Raw genomic sequence first — 20,637 nt, 5'->3', positions numbered from 1 at the left:
GCCCAAGTTTTGATTTGCCTTTCGCTCCCTCCTCGTGAATCTCGTTGTTCCTCGTCCTCGTCCCCCCCCCCCCCACCCCCCACCCCCCATCCAACCCCTTCAACCCCACCAACCCCTCCAATCCCACCAATCCCTCCAACCCCTACAAACCCCACCAACCCCTACAAACCCCACCAACCCCACCAACCCCTCATCATTGATTGGCAACTTCTTACAATCATCAGTGCATCTTGTCTCGAGCCCAGTAGTTATATCATCCTTACGTAAACGAGACTAAGCTGTGAGACGAGCGTGATGTGGTTATTGAGGAGGCATAGTAAGAAATTCAGGAAATAAGCTGGAGAAGAATGCGATGTTGTGGGCGAATTGAAAAATGTTCCCCCATGTAGAAATTTTTCGATAAGGGGGGTATTTAACGTTCCGTCAATTCGTTGTCAATTTCGTTGCAGAACGACGAACAACGAGAACAACCACGGTCCCGTGTTATTTAACTGCAAACATCTTTTCGTCCGAAATACAGGGGAAGTTGGGCGTGAATTGAAATTAATGATACACGACCGATGTAGTATGGTCCTGTGATTCGGTAAGAAAAACAACAAACAAAAAATAAATAACAGACAGACAATTTTTTTTAAATACCATCTTTATGATTTACAGCACAATTTACATGTAAATCGATGCGTGTCTTATTTAACTAAAATTTTCCTTTTTCCTCCTCCCCCGCCCCCCACCTATGTATAAAAGCAAATGAAATAACGAATTCTTCCCTCTTATCGCATTTGAAGGCAATTGATGCGAATATTCTTGAATTCGAATAAGCCCTAAATTATTTCATCGTTCATTGTTAATCGATTAACGAAACAATAAACTGCGTAAACAATATTTTACGAAGGGTGTACTTAACAATAATGAAAAAGGAGAAAATAAAAAAAAATTCATCTCAATCTTCATAACAGTATAATGTATGCAAAAAATCGTTTCGACGCAATCAGCAAAAAGATTGCAAATGATTGATTTCTTAATACTACCATGATATAATAAAGTTTACTTAATGACAAACGATGTAATGATTCGCTAAACAATGCTTACACCCTGTAAGTATGTTACAGAACGTTAGTTAAAGAGAGAGAGAGAGAGAGAGAGAGAGAGAGAGAGAGAGAGAGTAAACTTACCTTAATTTCTATTATCACACAATTTTATATAATTTCGTGCTTTTAGATTTATTATTAACACATGTTTTTAATATGAACATCGATCTTGCAAATAAATTTCTCCAATACCTTAACTATCGATTAAATCAATCCTTTGCAATTTAGTACCAAGCAGACAATTAAAAAGAAAAAGTCTCTCGAACCCTTCCGTCATCTAACAATGATAAAGATAATCATTAAGAAACATTGGAAATATAACTCTCATACAAGCAATAATGTCTTGTAAATTATAATTTATAAAATTACGCGTATAAGCACACACGCACACTGAATATTTTTAAATATTTAAGAAAAATTCTTATAAATTTTTATATCTTCACTTTAAGTAACAGTATTATTTTTGGTATTGGAAAATAATTGGTGGATTTGAATGAACCTGTAAGATCAAAATATTTTTTTTTAATTCTTTTTCTATGTTTATTATAGTAAACTCTAGCTTTATGAAAACTTACTCTAAAACACCAATAAACTAAACTAAGGTTCATAAACATAAAAGCTGCATTCAAAGGCCATAGTAATTAAGAAATCGTAATCAACAAAATCCATTCTTTATACAATATCCATTTAATATTAAAATTCCGAGACGTACTTTTGAAAAATCATACTCTACTAAAGATATTATATTAAATATATTAGATGTATAAATAAGTAAAAAATTACATATATGCTTTGTTAAAATTTGTATTTACAATAATATATTATAATTTATAATATTATTAAGCAAATATCTAAATAGGAAGAATAAAGTAAGCGGCATTGCAAAAGTACAGAAGTTTTTTTTTATTTTTCTTTTTCTTTTATATACATATACATACAGAGTAGTTTTTAACTATATAATCTCTGTATAAAACTTATATAAAAAAGAATTAAAAAAAAATATATATATATATATATATATATATATATATATAATTAGTAATTAAATGTTTATAGAGAAAATTATCATAAATAAAACTTTTATAATTACTTTAAATATACAAAATAAATATAATGTTCATAATAAGATTGTTACTAAAATTATGAAAAAGTAAATGTAGTGAAAACTTTTTCAAATTTAAATTCTTTCTAAATAGTTAATAATTTTTAATGTGCCCAGTAATATATAATTTACAAAATATTGCATTCGATGAATATGTATAACTTTCAAATATTTTGAAAAATTTGATTTTGTACAAAAGATAAAAGATCAAAAAAATATTACTGTAAAATAATTTTAAATTGAAAAAAAAAAACAAAATTACGTCATCATCACTTTTTCAATAATTTTATTAATAGCATTATATTGTACAAATTTCGAGTAATTAAAGAAAGAAATTAAGTAACACCATTGAATGTGGAATAGAACATAAACAATTTTCATTTATATTTCTAAAACATATATCATATCATATATATATATATATATATATATATATGCATATGCATATGCATATACACACACGCGCGCGCGCGCATGCGCACACACCCACACCCACACGAACACCCACGAACACACACACACACACACATATATATATATATACATTCATGATAGGTAATTGTAAAGGTTATTAAAAATATTCTCATGTCTAGTTAATTAATAATTACATAAATTAATAAAAATAATAAAGAATGTATATACATGTACAAAATTTTTTTTTAAAAAGTTAACTTTTTTTTTGTTCAAATACAAATTTGGCACTTATTCCTAACATTCTAAGTGTTCATTAATTACATGTAATTTTAACAAATTATTATCATCTATTATTATAAAAGATCTACGAGAAATATTTAAAACTTGAAAATCTTGACATTATAACATATTTACTAAATAGAACAACTTTATTTATTCACAAGAAAAATTATTTTGAAAAGCGTATAACGATGATGATCAATATTAACAGCTTAAGTATGTATCAATATGAAGTCAAATTTTAACATTGTTTAAACACTAGCAATTATGAAATATACATATACAGTTCTTGACCGGGCTAGGTTGGTTTATACTAATTCCCATTCTACTTCAAAACATTTTATGTTGCCATTTATTCACTTATTGTTTATAACTATTGGGAAGAGCAATGCTTCAAAAAGAACTGATCTTGCCAATTTTATAAGTCATTCAACCCGTTATTAAAAACCCCCATTACATAGATTTAAGGTCAATATTACCAAAGGAATATCACATTAACAACTTTACCCGACTATTCTATTACGGAGTTAAGTAACGTGAGCTAAGATTGGCATCTAATGAAGAACGGATGACCTTGGTAAATTTTGATATACGTAGTATTAAGGAGCAGTCGGCAAGTCGCAGGAAATACTAGCAGTAGAAGAAGTAGTAGGTATTCTTTTTGTTTCGACAGTAGGAGCTCTCTTCGCTTATACAACATTTGTCCCTAGATAAGGCTCAGACTTTAATGGCCAATCGTTCAAAAAATGGATAGGTACCTAGCATTAGGGAACTTGAGAAATATAGCGAATAAAGGTCAGTGTGCAGAACATCAGATACAGATAGAGAATGCAGATTACCAAAAACTGCTCATTAAACAAGGAACAGAGAAACTTCATGAACCATAGTCACATTACAACTTCCGGAGTTGTTTCGATCTAATTTTCGTTTCCTATTTAATTCCTATCTTCTCAATTTTCTGAAAAACAAAAGAAAAGTAATAATAATAATAATAATAATAATAATAAAGAACAAATTCGTTAATAGAGTTTAATAATAATCTTAACTACAAATAATATAATGCTTACTTATTTAAATTTGGCTCTTGCAAATTCTTTGGTGCTTTTTGACGTCTCGGTCTCATTATAGTTGATTTACCATTACAACTGGCAGTACTGCTTTCTGAATCACCCGAGTGATCAGCTCGAGATAACATAGAATTTTTTCTGCAACATAAATGACTATGTTGAATAAAAATCAATACGAAATATTATTATCGATACACTAATAATTTATTAATATTGATAATTTGTCCTAGCCATGGCCCGATGATAAATTGATAATTATGTAAATTCCAATTCTTTTATGCATTACCAAATGAGCAAATATAACGATGCACAATTAGATATACACGTAATTAGAAATAAAATCTTCAACGATAATATGGATTTCATTTAAATATTTAAATATGTTTTTATGACTAATTTATATTAAATGTTTTCTTAATGTTTCTTAATGTCTAATTCTGTAATAATTCACATTGGTTTCTTAATCAGCAATGACAAAGTTCGTAATAATTTGTTGAAAAATCTATCCCAATAACTTAGGTCTCGTTTATAATTACTTTAGACTGCAGTGGCTGGAGAATAGTATAAACAGCAAGGAATTTTCACTCACGTGGAAGGAATTAGCTCATCAGGATTTTTACGTTCCAAGCTCACAGTAGTATCGTCTTGCGACGACCCTCGATGCGTATCGTTGAGCTTTTGCAATACAACCTTCGCTGTACTCGGGTCCTTATCGTTTGACTTTTTTTTTCGCTGCTTGATTTTCCTTTTCCTAATCGGCGATTCCCTGCCGCTGTTATCGCTTGCGAAATACGACGGCGTAATGGGTCTCAAAGCAATCCTCTTGCGTTTCTACGGATGGCAAAGTATTTTCAAATGCTCCCATAAAATGCAATTTGACAATAAATTTGATTTGACAATAGGCTGTGTAAATTAGAAACTCACCTCGATATGCTTTTCATTCTCAGGAGTAACAGTCGTGTTTATTCGATGTTCATTGTCCTCAGGCGTATCGATGACATCGGTCAGTCGAGGCAATTCGATCCTCGAGCTCAGCCTCATTGTCGTCATTTCACTTATTCGTCTGTCCTGGCCGCTGTTACTTGGCTGTTCCTGGTTTCTCGACGGCACAACAGTCGGAAGTTCGGGTGGGCCGTTCTGATGAATCTTCATAGTCAGCATCTGACTGAACGTGTCCGTACTCTCCGCTGGCTTCGGACACCTACGGATTATAAAGTATCAATCACCGTCAAGAAAAACAAAAGACATAAGAATATGACTGTATAAATATAAAATGTAGCTTTTCGAAAAAGTCTGCACTTACGAGAAAGCTGAGTAAAATTTATCGATTTCCTAAATCTTGCTAATTTAATATGCGACCGACAGATAAATGCAAATCTCAACGATTTCTCGGATGACGAATTACAGTACGTTTGAAAATACAAATTGATTATATTGATTCGATTATAAAAATGAAAATTTTAAGAAAAAAAAAAATTGTCACGATAAAATATGGGTATGCAATGCAACCTCTGGGTAATTTGAATGGTAGCGGTGGGCTCGAGTTCCACATCCACTTGAGCCGATCCGTTATTTATCCTACTGCTCATGGACAAAAGAGGCTTAAGGGGCGTCAGCTGGAGCAGTTCGTTCACATCAAACTGCAACCTCTCCGGCTGTTCTGACTGCCGTGTCGGCAGTTGGTTCAGATGGCGGCGCACGTTTAGCATTAACGTTTCGTCGTCGTCATCCACGTCGACGTCGTCGTCGTCTTCTTCATCGTCGTCGTCATCATCGTGTACGTACACACGTTATATAGCTTTGTAGCCATGGAACGCTAGTCACTCCATCTCCAACTCCATCTCCATCTCCATCTCCATCCCCATCTTCATCGCCATCTCTATTGCCATCTCCATCACCATCTTCATTGCCATCTCCATCGCCATCGCCATCGCCATCGTCATCGTCGTCGTCGTCGTTCCTGCTCGTAGAGTGCATTTTTGACGAGAGGCCGCGTCGCTGCGTGATATAGCACAATTTTATCCTGTGATCGTCCTCGTCATCGTTATCGTTATCCAAGAACCTGAGAGATCGATCGCGATTACTTTTCATTTTCATTTGTTAGCACATTTATCTTTTAAAGCTGTACGCTCATTGTGTGACTAAGTGCCGTGCAGCGTTCGGGCTTCTTTGCAAGAGGAAATTAAACTTCTCGTTCGAGCCAAGGTGAAAAATATTGAAAATATATTGTAGGAAAAATACTGTAAAGTGATTACGGTAATCGCGCGATATTAAAAATTGTAAACAAGTCTTATCCTACCCGTTACTCATATTCGCCGACTTGAAAGATTTTGGCAATTCGGGCACGCGAAAGTAGTTGGAGGTCCTACGGCGCTCGGCAGGCAACGACGAGACCGGCGAGTTTATCCGATCGTGTTCCTCCTCGGTCAAGTCCTCGGCGCTCACAAGAGTGGCTGTGTTAAGCTCCTGGTCCTCCTCGGTGTTTATCGACGAGTTGTGCATCCAGCTCGAACCCTCCAGTGGATCGATGTATTGCGAGTCGATGACTGGCGATCGGCTCTTGGGTTTCTTGCGCAAGGATCGCTTCGAGGTCGTGATCGATTTCCTTAAAGAGGCCGCGTTGCTGCTGTCGCGCTCCTCGGACTCCGAGATATCACACGCATCCTGCGTCTCCGGTATAACGACCGCGTGACTCGAGTTATCCGGACTCGACTGGTCCTCCAATGCTTGCGTATCGTCGATGCTCATCGCATTGCTCGATTGACTGCCGTTCGCTGATTCCGACAACTGTCAAGATTAATTTTACACGTTAAATTGTTTAAGATATTTATTGACGTTTTGAAAATCTCGTCTGTTTCTCATTAATAACTGTTTTGCCTGGTTTTTAATTTTTCAATGTGCTGAAATTATTTTATTGAAATTAGTAGTGTTTTGAAAATTAGACCAAAAGAAGATCAATTTAGTCAAAATTATGCTTGCGCGAGTCTTGATGGAACGATCACTGTATACTAAATGTGTTTACTGAAAATATTATATATAAAAAAAAAATACAAAAAAACAACGGTATTCACGATTTAGTTCATTCTTAAAATCATTTAGGTGAATTTCGAAGAATGTGGGTGTACTTTTTATGCAACTCATAACTTTCAAGATACATTTATTCTACATATTATAGTTATCAACTTAGAGAGATATTTTAATAATGTTAGAGTTAAAAAATAAACTAAGTTTTCTGAAACTGTAAAGTAGAAGAAGAGAAGGAGTAACTTTCCGTTTAATTTTCCGAATCACTAATACTAAGAATAATATTATAAGAACCCAGAAAAGACTCGATACTAACTTTAATAATATAATCCTTATTAATTGCTTAAAATACTGCATAAAATGAAGAGATTTTTTCGGAAAATTAAAATTAAATTGAAAAAAGGCTATTTACCATTCTTATGTTCACAGTTTGACTATTTATCAAGTATCGTGAAACATCTTGTAGAGTTACCCGGGGACTTTTAAGTAATTCCGAATAATCAGAACTACGTTTGGATAATCTACCAGCTACTCCGCTTCCAGATAATCGACCAGAATTTCGTTTCGAATACCGACCTGAAGATAATCTTCCTGCGGAATATTTACTCGTTCTCCTATTTACTATTACGCGGTCTTCGTCATCTGTAAGATTTTTATTACACAATTAAATTATTATACTACAATGATATAGTATCACCATATAAAGTTATGCATAAACTCTCTAAATTACTTATTTTATGCTATAATGTGTATTAGGTAATATTCAAATTACCTTCGTTTCTGAGACCAGATACTGGAAGTCTTTCGGGCATTATTCGTGAACGTCTATTTTCCTGTAATGGACACAGAGGTTTAATACAACTATCCAGTTGGCTTTTTACAATTTATCGATAACTTATAATAAACAAGCTTACGACTGATCTATCCAAAGTTCTTTCGGGACTTGATGGCCCCTCTTCTATTATACTTAAATTAGCATTTTGCAGTCGCTGCATATTCACTCTACTCAAATTGATAGTGGGTTTGGTGATTGTATGTCCACTGACCATAGGTTTAACGACGCCTCTTGCTGGAGATTTTGTCGATAATCTTCTGCTCGATTCTCTTCCTAAAATTGAAAGAGCGATTATAAATATTGTAGTAAAGCACAAAATAAGCGAGAGAATGGTACAGAAATTATTTAACGTACGTCCCGTACTGCTACTCGAAGTACGATGAATATTTACTTGATTTGAAACAAATTCTTGGCACGCAGAAATTGTATTTGTTAAATAACCCGACATTGTTACCAGCATTTGCATCATGTCTTTAGAATTTTTTAAAACGTTTGTTATTACAAGCTGAAATTAACGTAATAAAGTTTTATTACACATCGACACAATATACGTAGACTATCGAATAATAACGAAAAGTTTGTATTTATATATTTTGTAATAACATTTCATATCAATATGCTCACTTACATCACGGTTATTACAAGCATGAACTAAATCTTGCACTTCGGCCAATAATTCAACATTTCTTGAAAATAATAACTGGCTTTCTTGTTTCTCTTGTGATAAAGCTCTCGCTAACGAATGATTATTAACTTTTAACTTATGGAATACTGAAACAATATTACATCGTTACATTAACTATTCGTTCCATCAACCATACATTATTCACACATCGATACATAACGTACTTACAAGGTGAGTATGATTTTTTTTTTGTATTCCTAATGCAACGGGTTCTTTTTATGAGAACCGTGGCTCGTTTTATCCTCCTATGTTTTGGAGCTCTTGCCATTTTAGCTGATTATATTATTTACAGCGTTAAAAATCTAAAAATAATAATTATTTAATTATCCGAGTCACGTTAAAAATAAATGTGACACTTATAAGAATTTAAAAAACATAGCCAATGCTTAAATATTTAATCTAAACATATTCATGTCGCATTATCATTATTTTTTACTTTAACGATGAATAACATAAATCTACCGTATGAAAACGAACGATGTAAATTTATAATTTTAGTGCATATCGTGGGTGCTATGAAAATAAAAACTGCACATTTATTAACCTATCGGATGAAATAACGTATCCAATGATATAACCTTCAACGACCATTAAAATACAAAACTGACGATAAATTTTCCCTCGATATACCACCTACCTACCTTACTTCTCACAAATCGTTTAAAAACTTGACAATATTACTTACAATATTCAATTGCAATGAACAGTCTAAGGGAAGCTTCCATTTGGAAGAAACAAGTGCATAATCTTACAGATATATTCCTTATATAAATTGATAACGGCTAGCGAGTTATAAAAGACGAAAAATATACTTCCCGAGGCACAAAATAAACCAACAGAGCGGATATCGTGACTCCGATACTTTCCCCTCCTATGGCAAGTTTTATCAACCGTTATACCTCTCACGTACCTACGATGTGTGTGTGTGCGCGTATGTATGGTGTGGTGTAGAAAAAGCGAATCCGTTGGAGAAACCATAGAAAGCGGCATTGTCGAACGTTAGAAAACCTAGTATGCGACATCTATGCTCTTATGTACAAAACTCCTCTTACATTCGCTCGCAGAAATTCCTACAAATTCGTCCTATAAATGCTAAATAAGCTACGTAAATAACAGAACGTAAGAAATGTTAGTAATAGGCATATGTAATAAGTGGTCGCGCAGGTATGTTCCGAGGCGAAATATTCTATTATTATCTGCCGAGCCGTCAAATGTTCATATTCTAGCTTTATTTATGACAAAAAAAAAAAAACCTAAATAAATAACATGGAAATTAATCACCTTTGGCTTTATCAAGGCATTGACACTTTTCGACTATTTCAATTTCATCACCCCGGCGTAATCGCTACTCTCTGCTCCGAAATTATTGGTTGCACTTGAAAGTAATTGATACTATCGATAACATAATACATAATAAATAAACGAGTGTATAAAGTGTATAAATCAAGAAACGAGCCGCTAATTAATATAATCTTTAGAACTAAGCGATAAATAATTTGATCATTTCAAATTCATATAATTACATATATATATATATATATATATATATATATATAATAACTCTCATAAATTGACAAATAATTCTATACGTTTGATAATTTCAAGTGTTTATTCATTGAGCTGATTAGCCGTTAAAATTCATTATCAAATGATCATTATCAAACTTATCAAATGAAAAATTAACGTGTCATTCAATCTCTGTAAGTTGTTAACGATTTTCTATACAAAAGTAATAATAATAATAATAATAATAATAGTAATGAAATATAACAATAAAAAAAACTTTCTATTTCTACGTAAATTTGAATATAGAATTACCAAATCAATATACATTTTCTATCGAATTATACCTAAGCATTCATTAATATTTTGATGAATTCTTTGTTTATTGTATTAATCGCTAATGTGGCTACAATTTAAAGTCAATTATTACATTAATCGAATAGACTTTGCAAATACTTTTGAAACTCACGGAAGAACCTTTGGCATACTTTTCTGTAAACTAGAACCGAATGAGATAATATAATTATAGGAAACAAGTATGAGACCGAAACTCGTACGCGATCATTTGGATTTGAGGGTACAGATTCTACGTAAATAGAAACGTATCGAACAAAGTTTCAAAAAAGAAAAAACAATATTCGAGTCCATTACAAATTCAACAAAGTGTATATTCACAAATGTCTACAAATAAATATCTTAGCAAATATTATTATTCAACAAATATTTCTTTTCAAGAGATAGATAATTAAAAAGAGTATGGCAGTAAAAAGATTGACTAGAACGTATCATTGCGTCCAAGCATTTCCAGGTTCATCTTTATCTGGATTATGATCATGGTGAAAAATAAAATTTATCCTATCCTTTGCAATGAGAAAGCTAAGGAAATAGAAAAAAAAAAAAAAAAAAAAAAATAAATAATAAAAAGCTCTTTTGCAAGCCAAACATTCAGTAAATTGACAGTTGACATTCCCATTATCAGGCAGTTAAAAATGTATAATCGGTAAACTAAAAGATAATATTAATTAAGACAAGAGGACCAACTCTGCTCATTTATGTTATTTTATCTTGGGCTTCTAACATTGTTCCTCTCGAATTCATTGGGAACAAAATTTTCTTTATACCTTTTCCTAATCGCTTATTTCATTACGACAATAAAAGTAGAATATACGATGTCAACATTCTATCCCTTGTTTCAATTAATTTTTCTATCGTTAATTTTAATCGTCTGAATACACACACACACACGCACGCACGCACGCACGCACGCACGCACGCACGCACGCACGCACGCACGCACGCGCACACACACACACACACGCGCGCGCGCGCGCGCGTACTGGCTTTAATTAAAGATTATAACAAATAAATATCATCTATTTTCGAGGGAATAACTGTTTCGTCTATTTTGATTTATTATCTATAACAAACAAGTACTCATTACCTCGTCTTTCGTGTCACTGTATGTAGATTTCTAATAAATAAATAAATAAATAATGTGTGTATTATTACAGCAGCACATAAAGACAAGATCATTCTATTGTAGAATTTGTAGAAAAAAAACAAAAACAAAAACAAAAACAAAAACAAAACAGAATAAATTAGAAATATTTAAGGAATTTGAATAAGAAAGCAATTTCGTTATAAATATGTTCGCTAATTTTTTTCAATCACTGTAGCCAACCGTAATTATTATCGAAATGTTCTCCCCGTTAATGCTCGACGTTGAATATCTCTTGAACTATTCGAATTAAAATGAACGTTAATGTTGTTGCCACTAGGACGACTCGCTTTTCCATGAAATATTTAACTGACATATCCTCGCAACATGTTTCAATGTAAATCTCGAGCAATTCATGGCTTTACAACAATGTTTTTCATGAATGGTATAATAGTCCGAGATCGAATCGAGATGGATGTATGAGATGAAATCGAGGAGCAAGTTTTATTTCGAAAAACGCGTGTGGGGGAGCTGCATTGAATTATAAGATTATCAATTAATAAATGTATCGATCAAAATTATGCTTGAACGACGGAGCTTTATGCGAAAAGAGCGTGCGAGCTCTCCTCTCTCTCTCTCTCTCTCATACCGTTGGCGAATTATTAATTCTCAAAAGCTGCTCGCGCGCTTACGGTAATCGTGACAGTTCGTCAGATCGGTAAGCCTCCGTCACATTCTAATTGACGAATGGACCATAAGAATCCATTATGGCGGGCTGATCAGCGCATGTCAGTTCGTCTGCTATCGCAGCAATTTAACGAGCTGCGAACGATTGTGCGAGTGTCTCCACCACGGAGCACGAGGAGAAAAAGGGGTGTTAATATCACGAGAGCCTCGCTCTTTGTATCCCGTGTAATGATGATGTTTTTAAAAATCTGTTGATGATTAAGTAGACTCGTGAGTCAGAAAAGTAGTGCGCGCGTATAGGGGGAAACGGAGCGAAAATTGCGCCGAGCATACGCTTCAGCGAGGTCGTGAAAGGGGATGGAAATGGCAGAATCCGTCGGGCCAATTCTTCACGTGATCGTTGTCGGATTTCACCATAAGAAAGGGTGCCAAGTGAGTCGATAATGGGAGCGTTTTTGCAGGCATAGTGACTTATTGCTGTCTTGCTCTCGCGGCGTCGTCAACATTTTTAAATTTCCCTGCGTCCTGCAGCTCAAATCTACATTTAGAATCTTAAATGACACCTGTTTTTATTGTATTTGATAAGGGCTCTCAAGGCCGTTTGTGTGAAAGTTTTTATCGCACGACATTGCTCATACGTTGGCAATCTTTTCGAAATTAGTTTGATCGAGTGTCAAATTACTTGTAGATATTTCTGTCCCACAATTTGTACAAAGCATTAGCATCCCTAGATTTTATAGATTTGTGTGCCTGTTATTAGAGATGTCAAATTGGGAATTGATTGTAGGATAGGAAAATATTGAAAAACATGTAAAAATAAGAATAATGTTTGATTACGTTTCCTTCGAGGAAATTCAGTGCGATGCGCATTCCAAATAGCGAATTTATATTAATTGTAAATATTGATGTGTCATCGGCAGGGCTTTTAAATTTTTCTAGTTTCTTCTTTGGACAAACATCGAATTAATCTATTTTAATGTAATGCAAGAATATGGAGCTATTTCATACGACATATCGATGGTTATTAATAATCAATATTGTTAATTGAGAGAGTTACTTGTAGCAATATTGAAATGCAATTGTCAAAGAATGACAAAAGCACAAACGATATCCGTATTAATGGATAAAGGCAGACAGACTAACAAAAATTATCTTAAACCTTAACGATATATTTGAAATTATTTTAGCCCAACTAGCCTAATAATAAAGATAAAAATAGTTGACCTAAATTTGAAATTGCACCAATTGCAATGACAATAAAGAGCTTTATATATTTTGAAAAAGTTCCGTTTGTTATTTTCTCACTGGAACGGATAATAATATTAGAATTTCAAACAGTGAATTACTATTTACGCTATTTTAATTTATTCATTTCACGGAGCACAGTTTGCCAAATTATTTAATCTTCTTGATATCTGATACGGTTTATTATATAAATGACATAAGCGTCTCTTTAATATTTCATTTAACCTTAGCTCTCTGACATACATAATCATTATAATATAATCAAATTTATACTATTTTTATATCACAATTTAAAAATTGCTCGTTAGCTTGAAATGATTTAGATTAAAATATTCTTTGAACTTTTTAGGTCGAATATTCTTTTCCACCATTGGTACCTGGCGCACCAAACGAGTGTCCACTAGGATGGAAATACTTGCCAACTCTTGCCTTACCGGATGGATCTCATAATTATGACGAAGATACAGTCTATTTTCACCTTCCTAGTCTTAATGATCCTAACCGTACAATTTATGGCATTTCATGCTTTAAGCAAATTCCTGTGGAGGTAAATAATAAAGATGGATGGCTGACACGAATGCCATTACAATTATTTGTTATAAAATTAATCTGACTTTTTTAACGACGAGTACAAAAAATTTAATATCAGCTGATTTATCATCTTCTTATCTATGAAGATCTGTAAAAATTACTATAATCGTACTTTCAATTTAGCGTTAAAACTTATTATCGACCATTATGGCATTGTTTGTATTTGTTGTAGAAACTAGTGAATCGCACATCCGACATAACAAGAGGAACGGTACAAAAGTCCGTCTGTGTTTTAAGCATAATGCCCCTTTATGGACACATTCAGGTTAAAATGGCTCTTATAACGCACGCCTACTTTGACGAAGGAGACTTTAGTAAGGTATCGTTATTAGAAGAAACATATCATCACTTAAACTCTTGCATGAGGAGTGACAGTCAGATGCCACCACAAGTTTTTATCGGTAAATAGTTGGATTAAGCTTCTCTGACATTACCTATTAGCTTAATATGTTTATTGTCATTGCATTTGCAGGCTTATCAGCAAGAGATTTCATATTACAATTTCGCCATAAAGCTTTATTATTATTTAAGCTTTTACTTCTAGAGAAAAGAGTCGTATTTTATCAGTCTCCCGTACAGCCTTTATGCTCAGCCATACTCACATTATTATCACTATTTCCTGGAATGATAGAAACTGGACTGCAACAAGCTGCCTGTGTCAAGTACAATATTTATTGACATTCACCCTTTATTATCATTATTAATGAAATTATCATTTTAAACGTGTTTCAAAAGTAATTATCAAGATTACCTTGCCAATCGAATTGTCTCGCTAATCACCTCGGGAATCGCCTCCTGCCAATTAAATTGCCCCTACAATTGAAAGTATCGACAGCTCTGTTTTTACAATACATTAAAGAAAATTCAATGTTTCAGGCCGTCGAGACCAATGTCTCCAATACCAAACTTCGAGGATGAATCCCTAAACAACGTCGACTCCAATTTGACAGATGGTAATGCTTTCTTGGGCTGCGCCTTTTCGGACGTAACCGCGAAAAGGATATCGGACAACAATTCCTACCTCCTCACCGATAACAAAGCGGCCGAGACGATGGAGGGAAAGTGCATCGACGTCGAGCTTACCGAGGACTGTACCGAGATGTTCGAGAGCGTGCGAGTAGCGTCGAACGATCCGGTGCACCGAGTGAACAGCGTCAATGCGATAAACGTCGGGGCGAGCGGCGAGCCCGAGAACAGCCTCCCGAGGGATACGAGCAACGACGCCTTGTCCGATGCGAGGGTCACGAGCAGCATGACACAGATCGCCAACATAGACCCGGAGCTGTGTGGCATGCCGCTCTGTATTTTTACGAAGGTGGGCAAGCATCGCGAGCGATCATTTCGAATGCGAGATTTATAATAAGATCGAGCAGCTGCTCATTATCGGTAGCTTAAGGGGTGGTGGAGAGTGAGGGCGGGGAGGGGAGGGGATGGGGGGGGGCGAGAAAATACTTTATTAACTGTAAGATCAAATTTCAACTGGCTATTGGATTAGTTAAGTAATTCATTAATTTTCTTGGCTTTATTGTCATTGCGAGTTGTTATATAATAATTGGCTGCTCCCTTGATTAATCCAATAGCCGAGAATTTTTCAAGTTTTTATTATAATATTTATGACGGCATTTGTGAGAAATGTAATGATATTATTACGTATTACATTATCTTGACATTATCGCCCAAATGCCTAGCGTTTCTTTATCATTGATCTTATAAAAGATTTTAACCGATAATTTTGCGGTCGGCTAAGCAAACTTTGTGAAACGTTACGCTTAAGCTAACCGATGAATGATACGTAAAATTTTGCCAATTTTATATTTTGCCAAAATAATGTAAAATCGCTATTACAATTGCCCCATAATAAACAAAATTTACCTTTTATTTATTGCAACGAAAGTACAGTGAGCTTTTCTTTTCCAGGGTTATTTGTGCTTACCATATCTATCTCTGCCATATTTAGATTTACTAGGAGATGTTAATGTTAGAGGCTACGTTGTAGGAGCAACTAATGTTTTATTTAAGCAGAAAAAACAATTAATAGATGTTCTTGTCGAGGTAAGTATTGTTAAAATTGAATTTTCATGAAAAATTAATATTTTATTGTCATCGTGGCATTGGTGACATTTGTCGTGCTTACAATACCAATGAATGTCCGATGGGAAAAATAGAGTGAAATAGAGCTTAAACAATTCTGATTACATTGTAATTTGAAGAAAATTCTTGGTCCCATTAAAGCTTTTACAAGTACGCATTAGATATCGATATTAATGTTAAAATAACGATTCTTAATCTACATAAATTCGTTACGAAGGCATTAACACGTTCTTACCTTACAAAAATCACGAATTTCGATCGCAGTCCGTTATAAAAAAAAAAAAAAAAAAAAAAATCACGCAAAACTCGGGCATCGGCAGTTGCGGGAAGTCGGGCTCGTGAGAACTTTCGAGGAGCATTGGGCGATATAACAAACAGATGCTTTATCGGCGGGGGGACGGGAAATCGTAGGTTGAGAGCGCACGAATCGAGGCAAACGATCCAGAGCTGCGCAGACAGCTGCATCTAACGACGGAAGACCTGAGGTTCGCCGACTACGTCGTGCGCCACGTCTCCGAGCCAAAGAAGGACAGCTTCTTCGACGGGGTCGGGTGGGAGGGCGGCGACGAGTGGATACGTACGCAGTTCCGGGTCTATCTTCTCTGTCTGCTGAGGACGTCGCTGCAGCAGGACGCGAGACAAACCGATCACTACAATACCGCCTTCATAAATGCCTGGCGCATGACCAACAACTTCAAGATCTGGTCGAGTTTGGGCAACATGGAGATCAACTGCGTGGAGCCCGGGCATCCTTTTGCCGGACAACTTTCGGTGCAGGACATGAAGCTCCGATTATCCCAGTAAGATACAGTATTCGCACACTGTCCCCTAGGCGTAAGTGGCTTTCCTTTCGCTCATCGCTAGTTGCGCGAATAGTCAAGTAAGCCGAGCTTAAGAGGGAAATTGAAGTAAAGGAGTAAATATATAGTGGATTGGCTAGTTTATTTAGTAGAAATTGGCGAATAAAGTCGAATAATTATCAGCGATGTTAGTACCGATGTTCGTTAGTAACATTGTCACATTAATTTCATAGTAAATGAAGAACTTGGCATTACTAATAACTGGCATTAATAATACTGAATAACTGGCCAATACGATCACTAAATCAATTAAAAATCTTATCAGCCATGCACGCACCTTGACATTTTATAATATGTTTAATATTAAATTGTTTCATTCCGCTTGCGATTCTCATTACGAATTATGCGGATAATTAGGAAAATAATTAACAAACCAATTAATAAACAAAGATTTTCAATACAAAGCCATTAAATAAGTAAATGAATAAATAAATAATTGTATTTTTCAGTACGATGCAAAACACGGAGGGTGGACGGAAGCTTAATCAGGCGATGGCATCGACGGGACGAGCTGTGGCTACCACAGGAAAAGCCGTGGGTAAGCAAAGCCTAATTTTTGATATCGCGCGCGCGCACGCACGCACACACACACACACACACACACACCTTTTAATCGTCCAAATCCCGTCCAAATCCCGTCCAATGGATGATAATAATAACGAATGTTATCGAGCAGCGAAGAAAACGAAAACATTTTCGCCCGTAAAGTAACTACAAGCCGTTATAAAGACAATTATATCATTTATATGTATGATATTTTATATTTTACTAATCGTTTGGCCATAATCGATATTGCTTCGGAATGATATTTGTATTGAATAAAAATGTCGACACTTGTTTCATTGTGCGGTTTATATTCGATGTAATAATTGATTTGCAATCAAATTAAAGCGCGACCAAGTGCATCGCTCACTGCTAATTGAGAAACATTTCATTTTTCTCGTTTATCGAGATACTTTCTTTTGTATTAAATCACTTTCTATTGTATTAAATCGCTAAGTATTAGAAGGATCGCCTTATATATTATTTTCACTATCCTGGATTGAATTATAGATTATCGATTGACGTCACACGCTCTGAAGGACATTTCCTATTTATTATCTGATTTTTGTCAAAGGGCCCTCGTATGATTGCAGGTGGTGCAATATCACAAGCAAAGGGCGCCTTCTCGAATTGGTGGAGCACACTGACGACCGTCCAGTCGATGATGGACAATGGCGAGACCAAGATCTGCGACATACAGCCCCAGATGCCCGATGGTTTTCAGCGGCATTCAGTGGCGAGAGAAAAGCCGGAGCAGCAACTGCAGGCAGGTGTAGGCGTGTCAGAAAACTCACCCTGACAAATAAAGAGCGCGACAAGTGAATAGAGATGGACAATCGACTGAGACAAGTCCGGCAGTGAGCGGATCGTAGGGGAAAATAAATCTATGAAATATTCTAGTAGCTTTTTATCGCTTCGAGTCATGTCATATTAACTTATAGTCAAGTGTTACATTTTATCAATTTTGATCGCTAATTGGGTAACAGGAGTCGCTGTTCTGTTTTAATTCATATAATTGCTCGTTTCTAGATTCCTTGGTGAGCCTAATTCTTGTGAAAAATAACGATAATAATAATAATAATAATAATAATAATAATAATAATAATAATACTAATAATAATAATAATAATAATAATAATAATACTAATAATAATACTAATAATAATAATAATAATACTAATAATACTAACACTAATACTAATACTAATAATAATAATAATACTACTACTACTAATAATAATAATATAATAAATAAAATGATAATAAATAAGTAATCATTTATCTATGAAATTGATAAATTCTGAATTTTGAAAGTACTTGGTAATCGTAGATTTTTTACACAATTTTAATCAGTTATAACGATAGCGGACAAATCATTGAATCAATAATTTTATAATTTTTTAAAAATATTTTTCACACATTTTTAATAATATTGAGGAAAAGACTAATGAAAATCCTCGATGAATCATAAAAATTATCGGCAAGGAATTTCTTACGGTTTTAGGATTAAAGGAATTTCTTGGTTTAGTGCAGTTAGTTCTTAATTATTCATTTTGAAGAACATTTATCAACATTAAGCTCAACAATGACAATTTTTACAAATTTATCTATTTACTAAAAACTACTTTGAAGTACAAAATGCACATATTGTATTTTAAAAATAGTAAAAATTTGCGAAATAAAAGTGCGCCCTGATTAAATCTTAATTATAAATAAAGGCGATATTTAGAAAATTTCAATGAAATATCGTCAAAGAATTAAGAAACTATTAAAAAATTATTATTTACGAGACATTAGTTTTTTTTTTTTTTTTTTTTTATTTACAAGGAAAACATATGCATGTGTATATATATGTGTGTCTGTATATGTTTGTGTGTGTGCGCGCGCGCGTGTGAATGTGTGTGTGTATGTATGTGCGTGCCTATGCGTGCGAAGAAAAAACTCTTTAAATAAAAATATCGAAAACATGATACTCGACAACAATTATTCACAAATTGAATTTTTAATGAAATACTGTTTTTATAAAGCCATACATTATATTATTATAATAAAAATACTAACTTTTTTTTCTTTTTTTTTTTGTTAAATCTAAGTGCATATGTGTATAACGGTAATACTCATAATCTAATTTTTGTCATATCAAGTATCAGAAAATTAAATTTTTCAAAGATATTAAAATACACATATTAAAATTAAAAGATTGTAAAGAGTAAAATGAACAAAAATAGTAAATTTGTAAATTACCTTTATGAAAATATTTATACTTACTAAGAACTCCGTGAACGTACATTGATTTAATTAAAAATAATTAGTTTTAGACTTTCTTTTTTAACTAATTTTTTATGAGAATTACTTTTATTTGTAATCTTTTTGTTTTAGTCTTCTTAATATTTAAATGCTTTATATTTATAATTACAATTTTCTAAGACAATATACATACATATACATACCTATATATATATATATATTTAAAAACTATTTTTATTTTGTGATATTTAAATTATTTACATTCTACTAATATTATTCGATTCTTAACATAATTCAAAAAATTATTTAGATAAACAATGATAATCAAACAAAATCAATTAAAAAATAATTGTTGAAACACACTCGTTCAATAAAGAAACTTTTTATACTTTTTTTAATTAACAAAAAATGATTTCTTAGATGCGAGTTCAACATTTGTTCATTTGGTACTTATGTAAATTTCTAGATCGATTGTAATTTAAGCTTCTGTATTGTGCGCAAAAAACATCACTCAAATTAGATTGAGCGTACATAAATATGCAATTTATGCATATAATGTGAATCATCCATGTTTTATGGCATGCACACAGTGTCTTGTCGTTTAATAAATTAATCAGGCGACAAGTGAATAAATATTGAAGTTTCCCGGTGAGGAAAAGGAAATTGATTTAACAGAAAGTTATACAGCTAAAAATATGTATTTTGCGTACTGTTTGAAAACATACATATAGATTACAAATTATACTCATTTGGACAATATTAATGGTACACACTAGCTTTCGCCTATCTGATAAGCGCACGTAATAATTATATGTTTGCTCTCTTGCAAAATTGCCATTGCAATGTAAATTAGGAATGGTTTATTAAAATTATTTGAAAAATTGTAACTATAATTGAAATTAAATGATATTAAGAGTCTAATGTTAATTTTATTGTGT

At 33.6% G+C, this 20,637-nt stretch overlaps 2 protein-coding genes across 2 annotated transcripts; one reads left to right on the top strand and one right to left on the bottom strand.

The window, feature by feature from the left end:
- Nucleotides 1-3,161: 3,161 nt before the first annotated feature.
- On the bottom strand, nt 3,162-9,394 carry LOC105364474 (uncharacterized). Its single transcript, XM_011502403.1, has 14 exons — nt 9,180-9,394; nt 8,663-8,796; nt 8,438-8,580; nt 8,164-8,314; nt 7,889-8,082; nt 7,747-7,807; nt 7,387-7,616; nt 6,250-6,737; nt 5,885-6,012; nt 5,460-5,700; nt 4,875-5,151; nt 4,540-4,781; nt 3,951-4,088; nt 3,162-3,841 (listed from the first exon to the last, which is right to left on the bottom strand). Exons 2-14 carry the CDS (start codon nt 8,760-8,762, stop codon nt 3,826-3,828), a joined length of 2,409 nt encoding a protein of 802 aa, XP_011500705.1. The 5' UTR covers nt 8,763-8,796; nt 9,180-9,394; the 3' UTR covers nt 3,162-3,825.
- Nucleotides 9,395-12,219: 2,825 nt separating this feature from the next.
- Nucleotides 12,220-18,412, top strand: LOC105368478 (late secretory pathway protein AVL9 homolog). Its single transcript, XM_011507493.1, has 9 exons — nt 12,220-12,554; nt 13,717-13,914; nt 14,131-14,359; nt 14,431-14,620; nt 14,835-15,273; nt 15,876-16,010; nt 16,461-16,849; nt 17,359-17,447; nt 18,046-18,412. The coding sequence occupies exons 1-9, from the start codon at nt 12,480-12,482 to the stop codon at nt 18,249-18,251; spliced, it is 1,950 nt and encodes a 649-aa protein (XP_011505795.1). The 5' UTR covers nt 12,220-12,479; the 3' UTR covers nt 18,252-18,412.
- Nucleotides 18,413-20,637: the final 2,225 nt, after the last annotated feature.

The sequence above is a fragment of the Ceratosolen solmsi genome, unplaced genomic scaffold (genome assembly GCF_000503995.2).
Source record: "Ceratosolen solmsi marchali unplaced genomic scaffold, CerSol_1.0 scaffold10, whole genome shotgun sequence".
Lineage (NCBI taxonomy): Eukaryota > Metazoa > Arthropoda > Insecta > Hymenoptera > Agaonidae > Ceratosolen > Ceratosolen solmsi.
This window is presented reverse-complemented; position numbering and strand designations above follow the sequence as displayed.

Bases quoted from the DNA above. Each gene is read 5' to 3' on its own strand.
- LOC105364474 (XM_011502403.1), bottom strand. From the start codon at position 8,762: ATGGCAAGAGCTCCAAAACATAGGAGGATAAAACGAGCCACGGTTCTC. The intron at 5,152-5,459 runs GTTGCATTGCAT...TATAATCCGTAG, and splicing joins ACCATTCAAATTACCCAGAG to GTGTCCGAAGCCAGCGGAGA. The intron at 4,089-4,539 runs GTGAGTGAAAAT...TTTATGTTGCAG, and splicing joins GATGAGCTAATTCCTTCCAC to AAAAAATTCTATGTTATCTC.
- LOC105368478 (XM_011507493.1), top strand. From the start codon at position 12,480: ATGGAAATGGCAGAATCCGTCGGGCCAATTCTTCACGTGATCGTTGTC. The intron at 13,915-14,130 runs GTAAATAATAAA...TATTTGTTGTAG, and splicing joins TTAAGCAAATTCCTGTGGAG to AAACTAGTGAATCGCACATC. The intron at 15,274-15,875 runs GTGGGCAAGCAT...TTTCTTTTCCAG, and splicing joins CGCTCTGTATTTTTACGAAG to GGTTATTTGTGCTTACCATA.